The sequence below is a fragment of the Mixophyes fleayi genome, chromosome 11 (genome assembly GCF_038048845.1).
Source record: "Mixophyes fleayi isolate aMixFle1 chromosome 11, aMixFle1.hap1, whole genome shotgun sequence".
NCBI classification, from domain to species: Eukaryota; Metazoa; Chordata; class Amphibia; order Anura; family Limnodynastidae; genus Mixophyes; species Mixophyes fleayi.
In genome coordinates this window covers 92,769,541-92,792,345 of record NC_134412.1, presented here as the reverse complement: position 1 = coordinate 92,792,345, position 22,805 = coordinate 92,769,541, and the positions used below count along the sequence as shown (strand labels likewise).

General features: G+C 41.6%; 1 protein-coding gene across 1 annotated transcript in view; it reads left to right on the top strand.

The window, feature by feature from the left end:
• Positions 1-22,805, top strand: part of LOC142107145 (uncharacterized) — a 247,993-nt gene that overhangs the window by 127,835 nt on the left and 97,353 nt on the right. Inside the window, exons 25-43 of the mRNA XM_075190329.1 lie at positions 3,201-3,377; positions 4,111-4,182; positions 4,750-4,876; positions 4,964-5,103; positions 7,891-8,094; positions 12,489-12,638; positions 13,388-13,567; positions 14,534-14,650; positions 14,737-14,886; positions 15,102-15,254; positions 16,460-16,675; positions 16,752-16,856; positions 16,948-17,092; positions 19,627-19,841; positions 19,951-20,169; positions 21,364-21,470; positions 21,900-22,053; positions 22,146-22,245; positions 22,377-22,543. Of these exons, the coding sequence (XP_075046430.1) occupies positions 3,201-3,377; positions 4,111-4,182; positions 4,750-4,876; positions 4,964-5,103; positions 7,891-8,094; positions 12,489-12,638; positions 13,388-13,567; positions 14,534-14,650; positions 14,737-14,886; positions 15,102-15,254; positions 16,460-16,675; positions 16,752-16,856; positions 16,948-17,092; positions 19,627-19,841; positions 19,951-20,169; positions 21,364-21,470; positions 21,900-22,053; positions 22,146-22,245; positions 22,377-22,543 (2,898 nt within the window). The remainder of the gene's footprint in view (positions 1-3,200; positions 3,378-4,110; positions 4,183-4,749; positions 4,877-4,963; positions 5,104-7,890; positions 8,095-12,488; positions 12,639-13,387; positions 13,568-14,533; positions 14,651-14,736; positions 14,887-15,101; positions 15,255-16,459; positions 16,676-16,751; positions 16,857-16,947; positions 17,093-19,626; positions 19,842-19,950; positions 20,170-21,363; positions 21,471-21,899; positions 22,054-22,145; positions 22,246-22,376; positions 22,544-22,805) is intronic.

Genomic DNA, 22,805 nt, shown 5'->3' with positions numbered 1-22,805 from the left:
GCACCTCCGCAGCGTCTCATGACTACATCTTTTCCCAGGGAGTCAGAGGAAAGACAGGCTTTACAAGGGTGCAGTACAGTCACTTCAGGATGCCGGGGTGATTGTTCCAGTTCTTTTGGGGCAGAGAGGTCAAAGCTTTTACTCTCATCTTTTTCTGGTGCAAATACCGGATTTGGCCTTCAGACCAATTCTAAACCTGAAGGACCTCAACACCTGCTTACAGGTACCCAGCTTTCTAATGAAGTCCATCAGATCTGTGATAAATTCCATGAAGAAAGGCACGTACTTAGCATCCATGGATATCAAGGATGCTTACCTACACATACCAATAAGGACAGGTCATCAAAGTCTCTTGCGGTTTGCGGTGGGTCTGGAGCATTTTCAGTTCAGGGCTCTCCCATTCGGTTTGGCCACCGAACCGCAAGTGTTCACAAAGGTGATGGCTATAATGGCAGCTCAGCTGCATTTACAGGGGGTGACTATTTTATCTAGACTATTTTATCTAGCTGATCAAAGCGGAGTTGGTACCTTGGCTTGAGTCACATCTGCAGCTGACCATGGACATTTTGCAGGAACACGGATGGGTGATCAACTGCAAAAAATCTGGATGGATACCAACCTAGCATATGGTGTTCCTGGGATTGTTCGACACAAATTGTCAGAGGGTTTTTCTCCCTTCAAAGTGCTGAAGATCCGGCGTCAAGTGAAAGATCTTTTATCTATAAATCGCGTCTCAGTACTTCAGTGTATGAGGCTACTGGGTCGCACGGTTTCTTTGTTTGAGGCTCTGCAGTTTGCTCGTTTCCATTCGCGCAAGTTCCAGCAGGAGATTCTGGCAAAGTAGTCAAGGTCCGATCCCTGCTTAGAAAGGCAGGTCTTTCGGTTGTCTCTTCTCTGGTGGCTGAGGAGGGACAACCTAACAGAGGAGCATCCTTTCTCGGTGTGGGACTGGACCGTGGTAACGACGGATGCCAACTTGTTGGGGTGGGGTGCAGTCACTCTTCACCTGAGATTGCAAGGGATTTGGACGCCGGAGGAATCACGGTTTCCCATAAATGTTCTGAAACTACGGGCAGTATTCAATGCTCTAGTTCAGGCACAGTCCTTCCTGGCACGTCTGCTTATCCGAATGTAGTCGGACAATGATACGGCAGTAGCTTTTATAAGTCATCAAGGAGGAACAAGGAGTCCTCTTGCCATCAAGGAAGTGTCAAAGATCATGAAATGGGCAGAACAACAGGTTCCTGCATGTCAGCTGTGTTCATTCCGGGGGTGAACAACCGGGATGCCAACTACTTAAGTCGGCATGCTCTTCACCCAGGCGAATGGTCGCTCCATCTGGAGGTGTTTTCTCAAATAGTCCTCTGGTGGGATCGGCCAGAAATAAACATGATGGCCTTGCAGCACAACCAGTAGAAAGGTATTGTGCCAGGTCAAGAGACCCTCAGGTGTACTTAGTGGACGCTTTGACGGTGCACTGAAACTTCAAGTTGATGTACCTTTACACTCCGCTTCCGATGCTGCATAGGATCTTACAGAAAGTGAGAGGCGAAAGGGTTCCAGTGATTCTACTGGCACCAGATTGGCTGAGAGAAGCGTGGTACTCAGATCTCCCCCAGAATCCTTGATTCTCAGAAAGAAACGGTTTTCGGAGAGAGTGGTTAAAACCATGATCCAGGAGAGAAATCCGTCATCATTCACCATTTGTCACCGCATTTGGAAAGCGTATATATGTTGGTGTGATTAGATCAAAGTGCCTACTAATTCTTTTCATTTAGCCAGGGTGTTGGCTTTCTGCAAGATAGTCTGGACAAGCTATTGTGGTTGTCGTCCCTTAAGGTCCAGGTAGCAGCGTTGTCAGTATATTTTCAGTAACGTATCGCTCTGTTACTGGAGGTGTAGACGTTTCTACAGGGTGTACTTTACAACCGCCTTTTGTTCCGCCAGTGGCTCTACGGGACCTAAACTTGGTCCTTTCGGCGCTTCAAAAGTCGCCCTTTGAACCTTTTGGAGTCTGTTTCTTCAAAACCTGTCTTGTGAAAAGTGACCTTTTTGCTGCCCATTGCTTCGGCCAGACGGGTTTCGGAGTTGACAGCCCTGTCATGTCGGGCTCCTCTTCTGATTTTCCATGACGATCATGTGGTGCTTAGATTAAGCCTTCTTTTCATCCAAAGGTGGTCTCGATGTTTCACATGAATTAGGATATTGTTCTGCCAATTCTTCCTCAGGATTCGCTGGTGCCTGGTCAGGACTCAGTCTCTTTAGATGTGGTCAGAGCTTTGAGGATTCATGTGAACTGTACAGCTTAGGTTCGGAAGACAGATAGTCTTCTTGTTCTGTATGACGATCGGAAGTGTTGGTGCCCGGCCTCAAAGCAGACTGTGGCTAGATGGATCACTGCTATTATCCGGAAGGCGTACATTTCGGAGGCCTCTCCAGTTCCTGAAGGTCTGACAGCTCATTCCACGAGGACGGTTAGCGCCTCTTGGGCGGCGTGGCATGGGGCCTCGGCTGAGCAGTTGTGTAGGGCAGCTACTTGGTGTTCTGTTTATACATTCACCAGGTTTTATCATTTCCACGTCTTTGCTTCAAAAGACGCAAGTTTTGGCCATAAAGTTTTACGTGCCCCTCATTCTGAGCATTCACACCCATAGGGGCAGCAGCTTTGGAACATCCCCAAGGTGAGCAGTGTCCCCCAACTAGTGTGAAAGAGAAAATAGGATTTTTGTACTTAACGTAAATTCTATTTCTTTGAGCACAAGTTGGGGGACACTGTGCTCCCACCCTTTGTTCTGACAGTACTGTTGTGTGTTCTGTTGGTTGTGTTTTCACCCTCTCTTGTGGCTTGGTTAGTAAATTAACTTAGTTCTTCTTGTGGAGGGGGTATAGAGGGGAGTGGAGCAGGCTAGACAAGTTTTTTAGTGCCATTACTCCCACTGCGTCCTCTATATCCCAAGGAGAGCAGTGTCCCCCAACTCATGTTCAGAGAAAGAGGTTTTACGGTAAGTACAAGAATCCTATTTTTCCTTACCAATGAGAATGTTGTTACTCAGTGCTTGGCATGGAAATCAGAAAAAATTGATACATAATATTTCTTTTTTTGTAGGGGGGATGGGGAGGAGGCCCAGGAACTTAATATGATGTGTGCTTCTATACCTCCAAAGTGTAACCTTGTAATGCTATTTCCTTGTTATGCTCAGGTCAGTCTGTGTGTAATGTCTGTGTCACTGGTCACACTTGTCCCGATGGTGAAATCGTCCCCTGTTCAGCTGGATACTTCTGTCCGGAGGGAGCCAGCCCGATTCCCTGTCCTCCTGGAACGTTCAATCCAGTCCCATTTGTAACGGGGGCTGACGGATGCCACCTTTGTCCAGCAGGTGATACTCTTTTGAACACAAAAAAGTGGAAGATTGTGGTTACAGCCTCATGAGTTATTCATAATCGAAACAGCATTGTTCTTATTCAGTTGTCTGGTTGGTTGTAATGGATAAGAACATACAATATAATTCCCCGCATAAAAATTTAAATAATACAGGGATTTTTCACTAACCAGTACATGTTAGCACGTCTTTGAACCTTCGTGCCGCAATAACATTTACTGTGCTTGATTATAATGTACATTCCATTTCTTTCAGACTCTACAATAAATGTAAAGCCTACAGCAAACCAAAATAAAAATAGTGAAACCTGCATACAGAATCAGAAGATACTGTGTAGATGAACATTAAATATAAGGACAATTCCTAGGACACATTTTAATACTAGTGTGTGCAACTTTCAGTAATGATACAAAACACAACAGAAAAACACATACCATCAATAGTAAAATGAATAAATAAATATATATATATATATATATATATATATATATATATATATATATATATATATATATATATATATATATATATATTTAAAAACATTTCCGTAATTCTCAAACAGTTTGAGCCCCAAATGATTAATGAGGTAATAATATTAAAAAACTAACACATTTCGCTATGACAAGTACTTATGTCTTCTGCTTTCTATGCAAGTTTTGCTAATGTAATGATTTGGTGCATGCACCACACCCAGGTTATACTGATGAAAGTACTGACTTTTTCCTCTCAGGAATGTTTTGCAGAGACCAGGGCTCCTCAGCAGTAACTGGTCCTTGCGATGCTGGATTTTTCTGCACACCAGGTAAATTAACAGCTAAAAGCATGCAACTCTGTCACCTCGGTGTGTAGTTGCTACACTGTCACCTGAAGATACCATTTGCAAACACTGTTCCCCACCACCTGTATTAACCTTTCATTGTTTCTCAGCACCTGTATGACCACCGTCACTGTTCCCCACCACCTGTATTAACCTTTCATTGTTTCTCAGCACCTGTATGACCACCGTCACTGTTCCCCACCACCTGTATAACATTATCAATGTTCCCCATCACCTGTATGGCCCTCTCACTGTTCTCCACCACCTGTATGACCACCGTCACTGTTCCCCGCCACCTGTGTCAATTCCGACAATGTTGCAGTATAGTGTCTGTAGGCACATTGCACCAGCTATACTGTCCATGACACCAGCTGACTTCACATAATAATGGAAGAGCTCCCATCAGTTTTACCCAACGGAAGCTTCCTAATAAGCTTATACACTGCATTCTCATACATGTTATTGTTCTTATCGCAAAATTCAATTGGCTGCTTTACTTTCAACAGTAACACGGCCAATTGAATTCCCCCGCTTACTGTCTTATTTTCTCAGGGTCCCTTGTTTCCAATCCTACTGGTAACAGTAATGAAAGTTTTGGAGGTCCTTGTCCTGTTGGTCACTTCTGTCCTGGGGGTGCAGCTGTCCCACTCCCATGTCCTCATGGTAGTTTCTCAGACAGGTGAGTGTTATCATAACACCATGTTTGTTTAAGACTCTGGTGTGATTGTGACTGTTACACTTACAGCTGTTATCATTGTTGGAATAGGTTGTATCTGAGCCTGGAATCCCAGTGTACACCCTGCACAGCTGGCTATTACTGCAGCTCAAGTGCTCTTACCGCTCCAACTGGACTGTGCCTGGAGGGTTACTACTGCACCATCGGAGTTTCTGCCCCTACTGACGAGTGTAAGATAATAAATATCACAAAAGAGATGTGATCGTTGTTCTGTTTTATTCTATATTAGTTATCTTTAAACTGTAATCATTTCTGCAATTTTTTTTATAAATATAATAAAATGCAAACTGCAACCAGAGCTATATTAGCAGTGAGGCAACTGTCTCAGTCATCAACTTTTATGGGACAGCAAATTAAGGGAATTAAAGTGGACCTGTTACCTACTATTTGCTGTTCTATGCTGGCACAATTGAATTAGACATGATATAAATAACTCTCATTTACCTTTTATTTTTTGTGCCTCCTTTCTGCATTCCTGTCACAATTTTCGATACACAATAGATAGATAGGCACTGAATATTCGGATATTCCTGCCCTTCCCTTGTTTTCATACCTCTCACTTACAGAGCATTGAGATTTGGCATATACTGTGCTTGCACAGGTTGTCGCAAGCACTCTGAACATTCATTATGATACTGCCAGCAGGGGACAGAGCTACCACCCATAATCTACGCTGTTCCTTTCAGCCAGGTGAGGACGGAATCTAATAAGAGATTGATTTTACACAGAAAGCAACAAATAGACAAAACAAACATAAGAACATTGATTTTTTTCTGATTTTTTCTTTGTAATCAGCTTAAACTTACTGGTCCTCTTTAAGGAAGAAAAAGTTTTTTTAAACTAAATAATGAAATAAAGCTCTTTTAGCCACTATATTACATAAAGTGTTACCTGAGCTTATATACAATGATCCAGTGGGATTTATACCGGGATGTCGGACAACTGACCTGGTCCATATAATAAATACAAGTAAGACACCATTTCTCACATGCATGGATTTGTGGGGAGGGGAGGAAGGGGAATATAAACTGTTAGTATTTATGAATGCGGGATGTGAATTTGCTACCAAGAATCTTATTACTTTCAATCGATTCCTGTACATGTCCCTGAAGGAACTTATCTGGAACTACCTGGAAATTTATGCTGGGTGCAGGTTGAAAGGCACAGTGAAAGTTTGGACTCTTTGCATTTTTGGTCTCTGGGTACATCAAGGAGTTGTATACCTCAACAACTCTGTTCTTCGGTTCTCTTGTTTAATTTATGCATTAGACGTTTTTGGAGGGAGTTCAGTTCTAAGCAAAGTCCCGCTGGAGCCGTCATGTGGACGTGAGAGAATTTCAGGGTATTACAGCTATATTATGGTCGTATTGAGTAGTATGTATTTTTATCCATCAGTCATTAATCATCATTCTCTTTGTGACCCATTGACTATGATATTCCTTTTAAAATAATTTGTAGAGAAAACTTAGAATAGGAAAATAGGGAGGGGGCACTCCTAGCCATCTTCTAGTCCCTCTTTTCTCTCCCTCTTATCCCCTTTCCTTTCCCATGTTCTGGTTCCCTGCCCTTCCCCACAAACAATACATAAAGCCCCATAAAGGTGACACAGGGGCACAAATTCAGTTACATGATTTGCATTGTATTTTATTTTGTGCTGTGTGTTTATAATTTAACAAGTTGTTATCTTTGGTTAAAAAAACGTATTAAAAAAAATAATATATATACAGTGTTCTCCCCAGCGCCTATTTCCCAGGTGCTCGACCCGGCTGTTTTTACTTGCCAACCGACTCTTGGAGCCCAACAGAGTCAAATTATAATAAAATAAACCATTGTTTTTCCAATTAGAACAGGCACTGGGTGGGGTACTGCATATCGATGCCGAATACCCCGACAAGACTTACCACGACGTGATGATTCCGAAGGGCTCCTTAGCGACGATCCCCAATGCCGACTACTGTTGAAAGCGACTTAAAGCAATGACGAAGAAGTAAGAACTCGGCTGATCTTCATGACGTCAGTCACCATGGTGACAGGATTATCGGTGCTGTTAATGGGGTAAATGTAAGTATGCGCCTATGTACAATGTAGTTTAGAAAGGCTTCTACATTGTACATTGACAAGAGCAGCCTGCTTCTTACTTCTTCGTCATTGCTTCAAGTCGCTTTAACAGTAAGCATCGGGGATTGTCGCTAAGGAGCCCTTCAGAATCATCATGTCATGGTAAGTCTTGTCGGGGTAGTCAGCATATGCTGACTATCACCGCATGCACTATGTGAGCACTGCAACCAGCAGTGCGTGTTAGACCACTGACCACCAATCTGACCAGTCCTGGCAGGTGTGGGCAATAACCTCCAACATTTTTCATTATTATTGCAAAGAATTACTCTGCCCCACCCGGCTACTTCTTAATGCCACCTGGCTGGCAACATTTTTTATGGTATATATACATTGCTGTCAGATCAAATAATGTGTATAAATCAAAATGTTTCTCTTTAGCAATGTGTTTAGATACAATTGGATATCACCATATAGCTGCTATGTTGACACACAGCAAAATATTCAATTGTATCGGATACTGAAGTTTCTTTTGGAAAGTGTAGTATTTGTTTCCTCAGAACAGATTAGATAGTTTTCTCACCCATTCATGTCCGTTACTTTGCTCTGCTTCTCTTCTTTACCAGTCCTTGCCACATCGTTTCTTATCCTTCCTTCTCTCTCATGCCCTCTTCCCATTACATTTTCAGTACCAAGGTTCCGTTGAAAATTAGCTTCCAGCTGTTTTCCTGCTCTAATGTTATTCAAGTGGTGTTCACGCATTGATTGTTCTATGTTTCACTATTTGATTGTACTGCTTTGTCCTTTCAAAAATAAAATAATAGATTAGATAAAGCTATGAAAGAATTGAAATACATTGAGAGTGTTGAATTTTTCTCGTCTCCTTGTTGTGTCCTATCCAGCTATTACAGGAGAAGGAGGGGGTTGCCCGCGAGGTCATTATTGCCCTGCAGGAAGCACCCGTCCATTCATCTGTCCTGCCGGGACCTATAATAATCTTACTCATCAACCAGACTGCTTACCATGCCCCGCTGGACATTTCTGTGCTCAGAACACCAGTGATTATAGCCAGTTTCCGTGCCCAGCTGGATTTTACTGCCCTAAAGGTAAAAAAAATAGTTTATTATTATTATTGTCGTCGATTTGTAAGGTGCCACAGTGCTCTGCAGCGCCTGTACAGTAGGGAAAACAGAACACACATAAAACAAGGGGTTGGGTACTATATAATGACTGTTAAATCACAACACTACTTACCCCGGCACGATGAAACTGAAGACCTCATCGTGGACTGAGTGGAAAGACTGATAGCTTGAAAGGAAGACTTTACTAAATTGCGGCAACTGAAGATCCTGGCAGCGTTTGATGATGTCAGATTGACGGGACACTCTGTCATCCGATCTCTTAAGGTAGTAATTTAAAGAGGCGCCTGTACAAGGTTGTTTAATAAGTCATGTACATTTAGTGTAGAAACACTAAGGGAGCCATTCGATTGGTAGGAAGTGAACCAGAACTGTGTCACGTAGGCCAATGGAGTGAGGAGTGTGTAGGAGAAGAGAGTGATCAACGGTGTCAAATGCAGCAGAGAGGTCGAGGAGAATCAGTATGGCGAAATGATCCTTAGACTTTCCAGTAACTAGATCATTGATCACACTTGTGAGAGCTTTTTCAGTGTACAGGCGTTTGTACACAAATCGCTCAAGTAGTATGGAGGCAAAGGTGTAGAAGAAATAGGGCAGTAGTTGGAAAGAGAGCCTGGATTGAGAGATGGTTTCTTTAGAATTGGTCAGATGAGTGCATGTTTAAAGGAGGATAAAAATGTGGGGACAGGTTGAGGAGGTGAGATAGAGGTGGGCATGCAGTGGAGGAGAGGGAGTAAAAAATTGGGTAGGACTAGTGTCGAGGGGACAGGTTGTAGGGGAGATGATGAAATGAGTGTAGAGACTGTGTCTTCAGTTACTGGAGAGAATGAATTAAGGGTGAATTGGAGCGTATAGGTGAAGGTGGGTAGAGTGGGTGGACTGCGGAATATCTTGTTGAATTATTTAGATTTTTTATTTTTTTTGAAGTAGGTGGCAAAATAATTAACTGTGAGGGAGGAGGTGCAGGTGGGCAAATAAGTGAGTTGAAGGTGTCAAAAAGTCAAGGTGGGTTAGTAGACCGGGTGGGTATTAGACATTTCAAGAATGTTTGTTTGGCAATTGAAAGGACATTTCTGCAATATGAAATTTGAATTTATAGTGGAAGAAATCAGGATAGGAATGAGATTTCCACCAGTGGCGCACTGCAGTGCGTTTCATTTTACATTTATGGATTGGGGGTTGTCTGAGAGATTGTGATCTGAATATTAAATAAAGGAATGTTAAACTGAAGCAGGATTTGTTTTTTTCAAATAAAGTAAGGAAAGCCTGACTTATGCCGTTTTATCATCATCATCAACATTAAATTATATAGCACTAGCAAATTCCGTAGTGTTCTACAATTGGGGACAAACACAGTAATAAACAATACTGGTTAAAACGGACAAAGGCTGAGAAGCTCCTAGTTTCACACTTACAATCTGTGGGTCATTGGGAGTCGATATATGAGGATAAATCTGCATATTGCATTTCGGTCCTAGGGAGTTTAATATGGTGGTTGAGAAATATTATAAGCTGCCTGAAGAGGTGGGTTTTCAGAGAACACCTGAAGGTTTTAAGACTGGGGTAAAATCTTATTGTGCAAGGGAGGGAACTTCATAGAGTGGGTGCAGCTCAAATAAAGTCCTGTAAACGGTAATGGGGGATGTACTGAGCGTGAACGAGAGATGCAGATCTTGTGCACAACGGAGTTGTCGAGTTGGGAGGGTATTTTTTTAGACAAGTGAGGGGATGTAAGTAGGTCTAGTTTTGTTGATAGCCATTTGTCATATGCCTCTGTGTGGCATTGTTTTGTTGTTTAGTATTTCATGTCACCTGATGTGAAGTGGTGCTGAAGACCCAGGGAGTATATTTACTAAACTGCGGATTTGACAAAGTGGAGATGTTGCCTACAGCAACCAATCAGATTCTAGCTGTCATTTTGTAGAATGTACTAAATGATAACTAGAATATGATTGGTTGCTATAGGCAACATCTCCACTTTGTCAAACCCGCAGTTTAGTAAATATACCCCCACGTCTACTTTATTATAAAAGCATCAGGGTTTTGGCTAATGTGGTAAAAAAAAGGTGTTTTCTCAGCCTGAGGGTCCTGGTTTCTTTAGGGTTATGTGTAGGGTGTGCTCAGTTCATAATGTCAGTCCATGTGTTGGCATTTTTGGAAATTTACCATGCATTGGCTGTACTCAGCCTGACATAGGGTGGGGTTGCTTAATTTCTCTCACTGTTTGGGGAAATCAAGAAAAGTGATCCTCTTACAGAGCTTGATGTGTACAAAAACAAGCCGTGCTTGAAAAGTGATTGTCAGCTTTATAACTTAATTATAATATATACAAGCTTTAAAAAATGTACTATTTTCATTTAAAGAGCAAGGAAAGTCAGTATTCGAAAAAAATGAATTTATGAAATAATTGCAGTGTTGGTCCTCAGTTAATAAATCCTCTATACTCTTTATCACGCCTCTGCAGCAGGCTGCCATGTTAGCGGGGAGGGGCTTCTCTAACTATGCAGGTGGAGTTTGAGTGGCAGCTTTGCATACTTGCTATGCATTAATGTGCAGTGTGGATTCACACAAGGGGGCAGTTCTGAAATAACCTGGAAATCATCTTTTATTGACCTGTATGAGATACCATGAGGATTTGGGAATCTATTTATTATTGAGAGCCCCAGCAATACTCAGCTACCCCTGCAATACTGTCCCAGAGCATTAAGGGTTAACAAGCTGCTTCACCAAGGCCTTGCAAATATGCGCAGGCGTGAGCCTAGTTGTCAATTGTGCAGTGGAATTGAAAGCTTGGATTTGGGCTCTAGTTCCTCTAATGGAAAAAAAAGTGTTAAATTAGTTTGATTTTCATTAAAAAATAAAGTTATCACAAACATATTTGTAAATATTATAGTATTAAAAGAATAATATATAAAAAAATTATATATTGTAATCATAATATAACCACTAAAAGACAGTCTCAATAATAGAATATATATAATAATTGAACAGGTATTACAGCAGTACAAGTACCACCATAATACTTTTTAAATCGGGTTCATCGTGCAAGCACAGGTTTATAGTAATGCTTACGCTTTTCATATATTGGTCGATAACAAGCCCTCTGGCCAGAGGAAAACACCCATTTTCACTGGCAAAAGGGTTTTCGCCGTCTGATGAATATGCCAGGCCGGGTGTGCACATTTGTATTTGTAATATTTTGCCAACCTTTAGAAATGACACATACACAAAATACAAACTAAACAAAAAAGGTAAAAGATGTTTATATTTTTTTTAATTCACAACATGTGAACCACGATGGTTATCTGCAGTAAGCGTACAAACATTCACGAGACAGCATATTAGCGGAAAGCTGATTTAAATTTTCCAGTTCTGATATTCTATTCTCGGCATGCAATTGCCTTGTGTATAATTCTAATTGCTAAATATTTTATTTAAATGTCCTCACGTAATAAAATAAATGAAAAAAGCTTATAACTGTAAAACTGAACAACAATCAGGAACATAAAAGCCTTAAATATTTAATGTATGTATTGAATAATAATCACAGTGAGTAATATTGTGCAGGATTTTTAAATAAGACAAAATAGCCCTTTTAAAATAGGGATGTGTAGAACTGACAATTAGGCAACTTCTTAGATTGCTGTTGCCCTACCGGTTCGGCCCAATCATTTTGCTAGAAACCAGTAACATCAGATAGACCTCGACAGTATAAAGTGACACAGGGCCTTATTCAAAGGCTGGCTGGCAAAGTTTAGCTCGGTTGGCAAGACTCTGCTCAGCAACCTATTAGGAACATTTTAAAGGGGAAAAAATGCAGATAGCCCACTGTGGGACCAGGTTCCCCCCCAGTTCCCCCAGCCCAGACTGCCCCTGGCCTTATTTGCAAAGCTGGGGTTCAGCTCTTCTTTAGTGGTATTGTGTGTAGTGATTTGTCTAGGTGGGTCTAGTTTTTCAGAGCAGTGTAAAAACTAGATTTCATTTTGGAGGCGGATTATTGACATTGTATAAAGGTGATGGAGAGGGTGTACTTTTAGGGTAGTTATTTGGTGTATGGAGCAGATCTGTTTATTCAGATTATTATGAGGTTAGATGCCTGAGATTGCAGTGAGTGTAGCCAGCATAAGTGCTTTGATAAGTGATAGTCTAACTGTTACAAAATTTGGTGGCTGCATTACCAATAAACTGTATGATGGTAAAATGTGTACCTGATTTTGAAAACCCCCCATCCCCCAAGTGCTTTAAGGCGCTGCTTTCCTAACCCTAGGTCTGCTGGTAGACATAGAATTGTGTATTAAGGCCTCTATAATGAGTTTATGTGGTTGGATATTTTTAGTGTTACCTTTATGGGTCCATTTCAGGAACAAAACATTCTGCTCAGTTCCCCTGTCCTCGTGGCTACTACAACCCTGACCCTAGAACGCACAGCCTGGACAGCTGTTTGCCATGTACCCCGGGGTACTACTGTGGAGTGGAGGGTCTGAGCAACATGTCGGGCAAGTGTGATCCTGGTGAGTGTGAAATGTGTTTGCTAGTGACCCAGTAGTATTTGGTAAACACAGATGCAGTATGTTTATTCACAGCTGCACAACGTTATCAGGCGATAATACGTACAAGTTATGGGGTTTATTGATCAAGATAAATGAACAAGACTGTGGCCAGGAATCAGCCTACTAATTTGCATAGTCTACACATAAATCAAAGAGTGGCCACAAACTTAGTCACTCTGGACATATTACAAATACAGGAAACGTACATTAGCATTGGCAGCAATCGCCTTTTTCTAATTAACAGAAGAACATGTAACAATACAAAAACAACAAGGTGCATCCTAATACTGAACTAAGATTTATCACGATGCACAATGTAAAGTAATGCTTGATCTGATGGTCACTAAGTGTACGCTGAATTGCTTGGTCCTAGTTGCCTTACTCATCACGATCAGTATGTATATGATGAAGAGTCTTCATGAGCAGCAGAATGTTGTAACAAGTAACTTTTTTATACAAAAAATAGAATGAAATTAGCACACGCGCTGAGAAAGCAAAATGGGACTTTATCAAAGTAAATCTCATAAAGACTATCCTGTTGAGAATTATTTTATCATTTGCACATTGTGCCAAAACATATTGGGCTATTGGGGTACAACTTGCTCTTTTTGTATTATTTCTTAAAGAAATTCAAGTACCCTACAGCAACGGTCACATACAGAGCTGAACATACATATAAGCACAGGTGCCAATTTCTTTCCCCACTTTAGGTTGGTTCTGTGTGTCTGCGGCTTGGACTCCTCAGCCATTTGACCTGGATAATTACACCAGTGCTAACTGCTTATGTCCTGCCACTGCCACTGGAGGGAAGTGTGTACCTGGATTTTATTGCCCTGAGGGGACCACTGAACCGATTTCCTGCCCCTCTGGGTCATATTGTGATGATGCAGGTGGGCAAAATGTTTATTAATAAGGACTGCTAAAGATTAAAAGAACAAGTAAAGCTAGCATTTGGAATCAATACTGTATATACCAAAGACTGTAATACCGGGCTGAATCATATACATGAAATTACTGGTGTTTATACTCCACTAAAGAAGTCCTCCATGCTCTCTATCACTTTTCTACAGCAGGTTTCTAACAGAGAAGATACAGAGTGACTGGCAACTTGAGTCTTACTTTGTAGAAATCCACTGTATGGATTGGTAGACTTATACTCATTGTTAGCCAGTGATGTTACAGCAGCTCAAGTCACTGCAGCCTCAGCTTTTAGATCTACATCAGACCCTATCAGAACACAGAGTTGCATTGGAATGTCAGGGTACCACTGAACATTGTTTTTGACCTCCATGTTTAAAAATGTAAATTTTGGGGTTTAATGACCTTTTAATGATATGGTCACATAGAAGGAAATAAGATCAGTAGGAGCAGCAGCAAAATCTAAAGCTACAGATGTCATTAAGGAACACCACCCTGTTAAATATGGAAAGACAACTAATATATATATATATATATATATATATATATATATATATATATATATATATATATATATGCATTTTAAAAAGGAGTAATGCTTTACCTTAGATTCTGCTTTCAATTATGTGAGCACTCATTGTGTAGAGTGATTTACTTATCTCTGCATGGTAGACTAATAATTCTATGCTTTGCACATCAGGGGACATGTTCAGTTTATTTTTTTAAAACATGAAATACATCACTTCACACTAGCTGTGTTGTTTCTCATAGACCCAAGAGAGCTGTGCAGGATTCACAGGCAGGGGCTTTAAGTACATTTTTATACTTTTTTCTGAAGTTATTATATGTTCTCATTTATTAATGAACGTTGCAGTGGTTTATTCACTAGATCCTTTTGTTGTAAATGTAACCGTGTCTTGTTCTGTGCCCTGTTCCAGGTCTCCCAGCTCCATCCGGCGAATGTGCTGCTGGCTTTTTCTGTACTGGTGGAGCCAAGACCTCCAAACCCACTGACACTGTGCAGGGGGATATCTGCCCTCCTGGGACTTATTGTCGTAAGTAGACCAATGTTCAGTAATATTCCAGTTCCCCTTTTATCCAGTGCATTGTCCACCTGTTTATCATCTTCTTTTAATTTTAGCGAATGGGTCTCATCATCCGCAGTTCTGTCCGGCCGGCACTTACTCTGCGGATTATAGCTTAGGAATGGTCTCTGACTGTAAGGCATGTCCTCCGGGCTATTACTGTAATAGTTCTGGGATCACGTTCCCCACAGGGCAATGCTCTGAAGGTATGAAACAGAAACATAGAGTACTAAAGATCAAATAATGCCTAAATAAGGGTCCACCTGTTCTCCACTTCCTTCATCATCTTCCTTTCTTCTTGGTTGCTGAGCCCCTGTTCCCTGTCTCCTCACCCATCTCTTTTCTCATCCTTTTTCCTACAATGTATCAACTTTAAATCAGTGTTGGTGCATCATCTTCTCAATGTGCTCTCCACTTGCAGGGTATTATTGTCCTGAAGGGCAGACACTGCCCAATAGCCTACCATGTCCTGTAGGACACCGCTGTCCAGGAGGGAGCCCAAATCCTATCCCCTGTGAGTCTGGATTCTACCAGAAGGACGAGAGACAGACCACGTGCCGCACCTGTGAGGCAGGTGTGTATTCTCTGAGACCGGAACCATAGTATTGGTCAGAGTTGTACCTGAAATAGTTAATGGATTGGTGCAACTCTCACCTAAGGCACAAATCCACATAAACATAGTTACTTGTGTAATATTTTCTAAGACATGTTCTTCCTCCTTCACTTCATTTGTGAGAAGCAAAGTGACAGTGGGAGTAGAGGTAGAATAGGGATGACAAGTGCCTCTGCTGACACCATACTTCTCACAAACCAGTGAAGAATGGGACCTACATTGGTCACATAGACAGATCACCTTTATTCAGTGTCTGGTTGCCATGGCAAGGGGTGGTCATTTTTTTTCCTACATAAAATTGTGGCCGTTTTATGCCTCCCACCTCATCTCCACACCTCCTACTTCTGGTTACTGAAACAGTGTTGTCCTTATGCTCCGCTGCTTTCCATTCACCCAGCTCACTACCCATTAACTCCTCAGGCAACATTAACGTATGCCTCTGATTTGCTGCCTGCTCCTACTACCTGCAATAGTATTAGAAACTAGGAGTTAATAGTATCGTGTAGGGGACAGGAGACGGAAGTTAATTTGGAGGAGCATATGGAAAGTGGCATGAGAAGTTGCAGGCAGTGTAAGGGGAAGATTGTAAGGCTGGAGCAGGGTATGGTGAGCAGAGACAGAAGGTGAGGGGTATGGGGGATCAGATTGGTATTGTGGGTCTGTGGTTGAGGCAGGCTACATCTAGGGACAAGGGTTAGAAACAGTGATGGGTGTGTGATTGGACAGGCCTGTTTAGAGGTGTTTTGTAGACCACAGAAGTCTTGCCTAGCGTAGTGTCAGGTCAGTGTGAGCTTGTGCTGCTTGTGTCTTTATATGGGTGGGTGTGTGCAGGCAGGGTGTGTGTCATGATTGGCGTACATGTGTTTGTGAGTGGAGTGTGATATAAATGGGCGTGTATGTCCACAACCTGCTTTAGTATTATGCATCAATTGACCAGTATGGTAAAAACTAGATTTTTAGCAACTGTTGATGTAAAGCAGATGTTTTGATATTGTGTACTGTGCATGATAAAATAAAATATATATGAAAGTCACATAATGATTCCCACCAATTCCTAATGTCCCACCTTGTGCATTCTATGTGCCACCTTTACCTGACTGATCTGAAAACCCTAATTATAATCCATAATAGCTACGTTTTTCAGCTTGATGTTTGTCACTTTCTAGGGTTTTACTGTGAACTGAGAGGGCGGCCAGTCAGTGATTTTACACAGTTTATATGCCCACAAGGGTATTTCTGCCCTGCGGGGACACAGTTTGGCACCCAGTACAGCTGTCCTGCAGGAATGTATGGACCCAGACATGGTCTTTCCAGTATCACGGAGTGTGTATACTGCCCATCTGGAAAATACTGCAAAGGCCCAGGACAGGCTGAACCTACAGGTAGAGCAATGTGTGAAATCTGACTAGTATTTAGCTGCTGTTACAAATATATAACTGATCTTATTACATCTTGTAGGAAATTGCTCTTCAGGATACTGGTGTAAAGAGGGGGCTGTAGAGGAAAGACCACAAGATGGGTTCTCTGGTGCCCTCTGCCCTCCAGGACACTACTGCACAGAAGGTATTTTAATCTTTGTGACATATCCCGCCGCCACAAACACAGACAGGGGCTCTGATTTTTTTATATAGATTATTGTATCATTTGCTTCTAGGGGCACGGTCACCAATGCCTTGCCCTGCTGGCACCTTGTCAGACGCAAAGGGTCTGAGCAGCAAATTGGAATGTCAACCTTGTCCTGGAGGGCATTACTGTAATAACACCGGACAGATCTCTCCTTCAGGACTGTGTGCAGCTGGGTGAGTCAGATATGTTCCCTGTAAAATCAGATACCTCTTTATAAGCCAGCACATCCAATGCCATAGAATAATATAATTGAAATTGATGCAACAATTGGCTTCATCTGGTATGTTCGTTGGAAGACAAGCAGCAAGCTGTGTGTGTGTGATCATTATTCCAACCACACTAATGGACCCCTATCTGGTTCAGATTGATCTGGTCATCCCTGGTTGAGGATCAGCCTTCCCAATGACCCATATGTTTGACCAATTTTTAAACAGATTTTGTCCCCCCGGCGCTCAGGGAGAGCGGCAAAATAAGTGTCTGTGTGGCCAACATTAGAGGTAATCTTCCATGCTAGTTGGTCATATTAACTTCACATACACCACCCTGTCCACCATGTGTACAGTATCCTGCTTAATCCAAAAGGGGTTCTCCTGCACGAGGTAAGAGCTGTAGATTTACACAACACATTACTGTAAATACACAGTCAAACATTTTCAAGGGACCAGGAAAAGCTAATGTAAAATCCTCATTGTTAACCCACCCCTGACTTGAAAAAAATATATCGTAACAGTGCACAAGGGAATTTGCTATTGACACCAGTGGTTTATTGTGTTGAACAGTTTGTATCAATGTGTAAATTACCTAAATATGGTTGACTTTCCATTAAAATGCACATAATTCTGTAGCATAAAATGTTTTCCTTAATTGTATGTAGAAACATAGAATTTGACAGCAGATAAGAACCACTTGCCTTATCTAGTATGCCTATTATTTTAACTGATGGTAACCTCACACCCTATTTGAGCCTTAGTTCTTTGTAAGGATATCCTTATGTCTATCCCAAACATGTTTAAACTGTACTACTGTATTGGCCTCTACCACCTCTCATGGGAGACTATTCCACTTATCCACTGCCCTTTCTGTGAAGTAATATTTCCTCAAATTTCCTCTGAACCTACTTCCGTCCAGTGTCAGTACATGTCCTCGTGTTCTAATATTTCTCTTCCTTTGAGGAATGTTTTAATCCTGTACCTTGTTAAAACCCTTGATATTATTGAAAGTTTCTGTCATGTCCTCTCTTTCCCTTCTCTGCTCCAAACTATTCATGTGAAGATATTTTAGTCTTTCCGGGTAAGTTTTGTGCTGTAGGCCATGCACCATTTTAGTTGCCCTTCTTTGTACAGTCTCTAATGTATTTATATCCTTCTGGAGATATGGCCTCCAGAACTGAACACAGTATTATAGATGAGGCCGTACCAATGACCTATACAGTGGTATTATTACTTCTTTCTTTCTGCTACAGATTCCTCTCCCTATGCAACCAAGCGCCTGACTTGCTGTCCTCATTGCTTTGTTACATTGCTTACCTGCCTTTATGTCACCTGAAATAGTGACTCCTAGATCCTTTTCCTCCTCAGTAGTTTCCATTACAGTGCCGTAGATACTATATTTAGCCTTGGGATTTTTGAGACCCAAGTGCATGATTCTGCATTTTTTGGCATTAAACTGTATTTGCCACTCTCTTGATCATTCCTGTAGTCTACCTAGATCATCAATCATTTGTTTTATCCCTCCTGGTGTGTCAACCCTGTTGCATATCTTTGTGTCATCTGCAAAAAGCCATCCCTTCCAGTACCATTTGCAATGTCATCAATAAAGATAATAAAATCATTGGTCCAAGTACAGGTCCTTGGGGTACCTCACTGGTAACCTTTTCCTCCTGTGAATGCACTCCAATTACTACAACTCTGTTTGCTATCTTGCAACCAAGCTCTTATCCATCCCAAGCTTTTAAACTTATTTAACAATCTGCTATGTGGGACAGTGTCAAAAAGCCTTACTGAAGTCTAGATAAGCTACATCTACACCCCCCTTTCCCCTTGATCTATTAATTTAGTCACGCAGTCAAAAAATTCTTTAAAACTGGTTTGACATGATCTTCACCCAGTAAATCCATGCTGTTTTGGATGCTGTAAGTTACTGTATTTTAGATATTCTATAGCTCTTTCTTTTAAGAGTGTTTGGATCAGTTTCCCTACTACTGATGTAAAGCTCACTGGTCGGTAGTTGCTGCCTCTTCCTTGCTTCCACTTTTGTGCAGTGAAACTACATTTGCTCTTTTCCAGTCATCTGTAGCTAGTGATTGATTGACTATTTCTGTTAATGGTGTTACCAGCACTCCTTTAACCTCTTAATGGCCCCATTGATTTTTCCACTTTCAGTTTTGAGAGTTCTGTTAGGACTTTATCATCTGTATGTGTACTTGTATCTACCTCATTTTATAAATATACTTGCAACTTAGCTGTGGCCCCTTTCCCTCTCTTTCTGTAGTGAACACTGAGGGACAATAATTATTAAGTTGATTTGTCAATTTCTTCTCTCCATCAACAATGTACTAGCAGATCATCTTGATAAATCCTGTATATAGTATATACAAGATCTTATAAAGTTTGCATTCCTCAAACACGACCTTCTGTACAGAAAACTTTTATGGTATATAAAACCAGAGGATGTAAATTGGGGATTTGATTTGTATTTGGCCTTTCAGATATTATTGTGCTGATGGATCTGAAACATCATCTCCAAGTCATGGTCCCTCTGGGGGTCTGTGTCCACCTGGACACTATTGCCCGTCTGGATCTGCCACGCCTATTCCATGCCCCCCTGGAACCCACACGTTGCAGATTGGCTCTACTGAATGTCACATCTGTCCTGCTGGTAAATCCTGCATGCCAGGAACAATCCCCCAGCCGTGCCCTAGAGGTAACAACGCACATAATACATTGTCTGCATTGTGTCTCTACAGTGTGTAGCTACTGCAAATATCAAAGGATATATTGCTGCTCACCCTCTGGACATTATGGTGTTTTAGGATTCTACTGTCTCCAAGGAACTGGCTTAGACTGGAGGCCTTGTCATCCGGGGACCTACAGCTCTGAGCTGGGACTGGAGAGTGCAGCTGGCTGCAGAGCCTGCGATGGAGGCAGTTACTGCATGTTCTATAACTCCACCAGTGTGACCGGGGACTGTACAGGGGGTTATTACTGCACCACCTTCTCCCAGCGACCGGATCCAGAGGAAGAGATCCCAGGTGACACCAAATATAGCAATACCGATCACACAGTTCTGTTCTTGTGTGGAGTAATATGCAAGTGATTTAGAGTTGAAAAGAAAGATGCTCTGACAGTGAATATTCAGAGAAAACAAATGTCTCCTCACCAAACCATACACTGTAAAACCCTGGGAAGGGAAGGTTTACTCAATAGCGATACAAATATACAAAATTTGATGTATAAACTTTGTATGTTTCATACAGAGGTGCTTTTCAGGCCACGATTTTCGTGCATTGCTGTAATAGGAACCTCACTCCCACTACTACTAGTGTATGGCGTTAAGAGTCTCTAAACTGGGTGATAATGAAAAGCAACAACCGGCACCAGACCATGTCAGCCTGGGCTGGTCACACTATAGCATGGAGGTCCACTGGATGGAGTCACTTGTCACAATGTGAAACTAGCCCTAGAGCAGTGTGGAAATTTGGCACTCAAAATTATGTCCTAGCCCCAATCAATAGCAGTGGGGCTTTGATGGTGTGCGCCAGGATAATAGGCTATTGCTTTAAAATTGTGAAGTACTGTTTTGGAACTACAAGTCCCACCAAGCCCTGGCAGCTGTCTTTTGAGTCCTAAAATATGTGCAACTCATAATACACATTGCAGACCATGGTCGGGCCCAATGTGTTCATGTTATTTAGTATCAAAGCATCAGATCTCCTGGACAGTTCAATAAGTAGGTTTCAGAAAACAAAATGTATGCGAGTCCTTTTTTATTATTTGTTTCAATTTTCTAACTTAAGCTACAAAACCAGCCGAATGAAATATGATGAACTTCTTGGAGTCATTCTGATGATTTCATCTGGTCTTTAAAAGTTATATATAAAGGACAAAATATTGAAAAGAGAGGGCTTTTGGACAAGGCTGAGATAAAGTAATTAGTAAATAATCCTCAAATCATCCAACATAGTGTGGTGGAGAGAAAGTTATCCATTCCTCCTTTTCCTACAATGAGACAGACTTACTTTACCTTTTGCTGATAATTCTAGGAGCTTGCTGGTGTCTGACAACTAAGTGACTTGTAGGATACTTGGACGACCTTCCGAATATTCCTGTTATGGTCTCCACAGTAGAAATGTTTATTATGAACATAGATTCATATTTATGAGGTTCATTTTACGATTTCCCTCACAGATGATCACATTATCCCTCTTTATTTTGTGTGTAATCAGGATCTGCTGGTCCGTGCCCTACCGGTCATTACTGTCCTCGGGGCAGCATTGTACCCACTCCTTGCCCACTCGGCACCTTCAACTCGAGGATAAAGCTTCATATAGAGGTAGGGTTACTAGGGTCACAGTAAAGCAGTGGTCAGTGTAGTCTATACTGGAAGCCATTGTCTGTTACCAGAATAGATGCCATTAACTCTACCAAAAACATTGGAAGCATTTTTTGACTCTTACATGAAATTGGGAATTGTATTATAACCATTTACCATTGCAACATATAGAGCAGATGTATTGTACTTTTGCCTACACATAGAGGAGGAAGCCACTTTCTGGGATGAACTAATATTCATCACAATGTGCACTGTCATCATAGATGCAGAACATTCGTCTTCATTATTAATCACACAGGAATGTATTTAAACAATGTACAGTATGCTAACGCTTAGTTTATACTGTTATATACAAACTGGCAGACTTAAGTGTAATATGAGTAGGATGCTAAAAATATTTTTTTATATATTTATTATCCCATGTAACAGTCTGAATGTTCTTCATGTTTTGCTGGGCATTACTGCGACTCCCTTGGATTGGCGACACCAACCGGACGATGTTCCGAAGGTTTCTATTGTATCTCATCTTCTATATCTCCTCATCCCTCTTCTGTTAGCTATATGGGAGGTCCATGTCCAGCAGGTAATGCTTCAGAGGGTTCAGTCTTGGAATTTGGAGTTTGCAGTGTTTGTCTACCCTCCCCATGATGAACTGTAGTCATCTTTGTATTTCAGGACACTTCTGCCCTGTTGGCTCAGCTGTTCCTCAGCCCTGTCCTCCTGGAACTTATAGTCTTATCGAAAGACAAGGTGTTTGCCAACCATGCACAGAAGGGTGAGATATGCCCAGTACCGTATTATACAGAACAGAATATTATCTTCATTATAATTCCTGGTGTGCTATTTGTAAGACTGTTTGTTTATGTAAATAATGATCCATCATCAACATCTCCACTTGGACTGCAGGTTCTATTGCCCCAGTAACAGCTCATCTCTGGAGGGTAAGGAGTGTCCTGCTGGGTTCTACTGCCCTGCAGGGACAATCTCTCCTGAACAGTTCCCATGTCCCAGAGGCACATACAACCCACAGAAAGGAAGTCACCTCGTGGAGGACTGTTTGCCGTGTGACCCAGGTGATGTTTAGGAAGAGACAGAATCACATGATATTAAAAATGTATGTCTCCTTCATCCACTCTGGGAGACACTGCTACCATGGGGTTGTATGAGGGTGCATTAAGTTGGCACTTAAATAGTTAACAGCAAAGTTTGCTGCTGACTCCTCCCCTCTGCAACGGCACAGACCTCAGTTTTTTTTAAGTGCCGAAGGAGTTGGGCTGTTTAACTACTGCTCTGCAGTACTTGCTACTAGATTAGATTTTTATTAGTTTCTCAGTG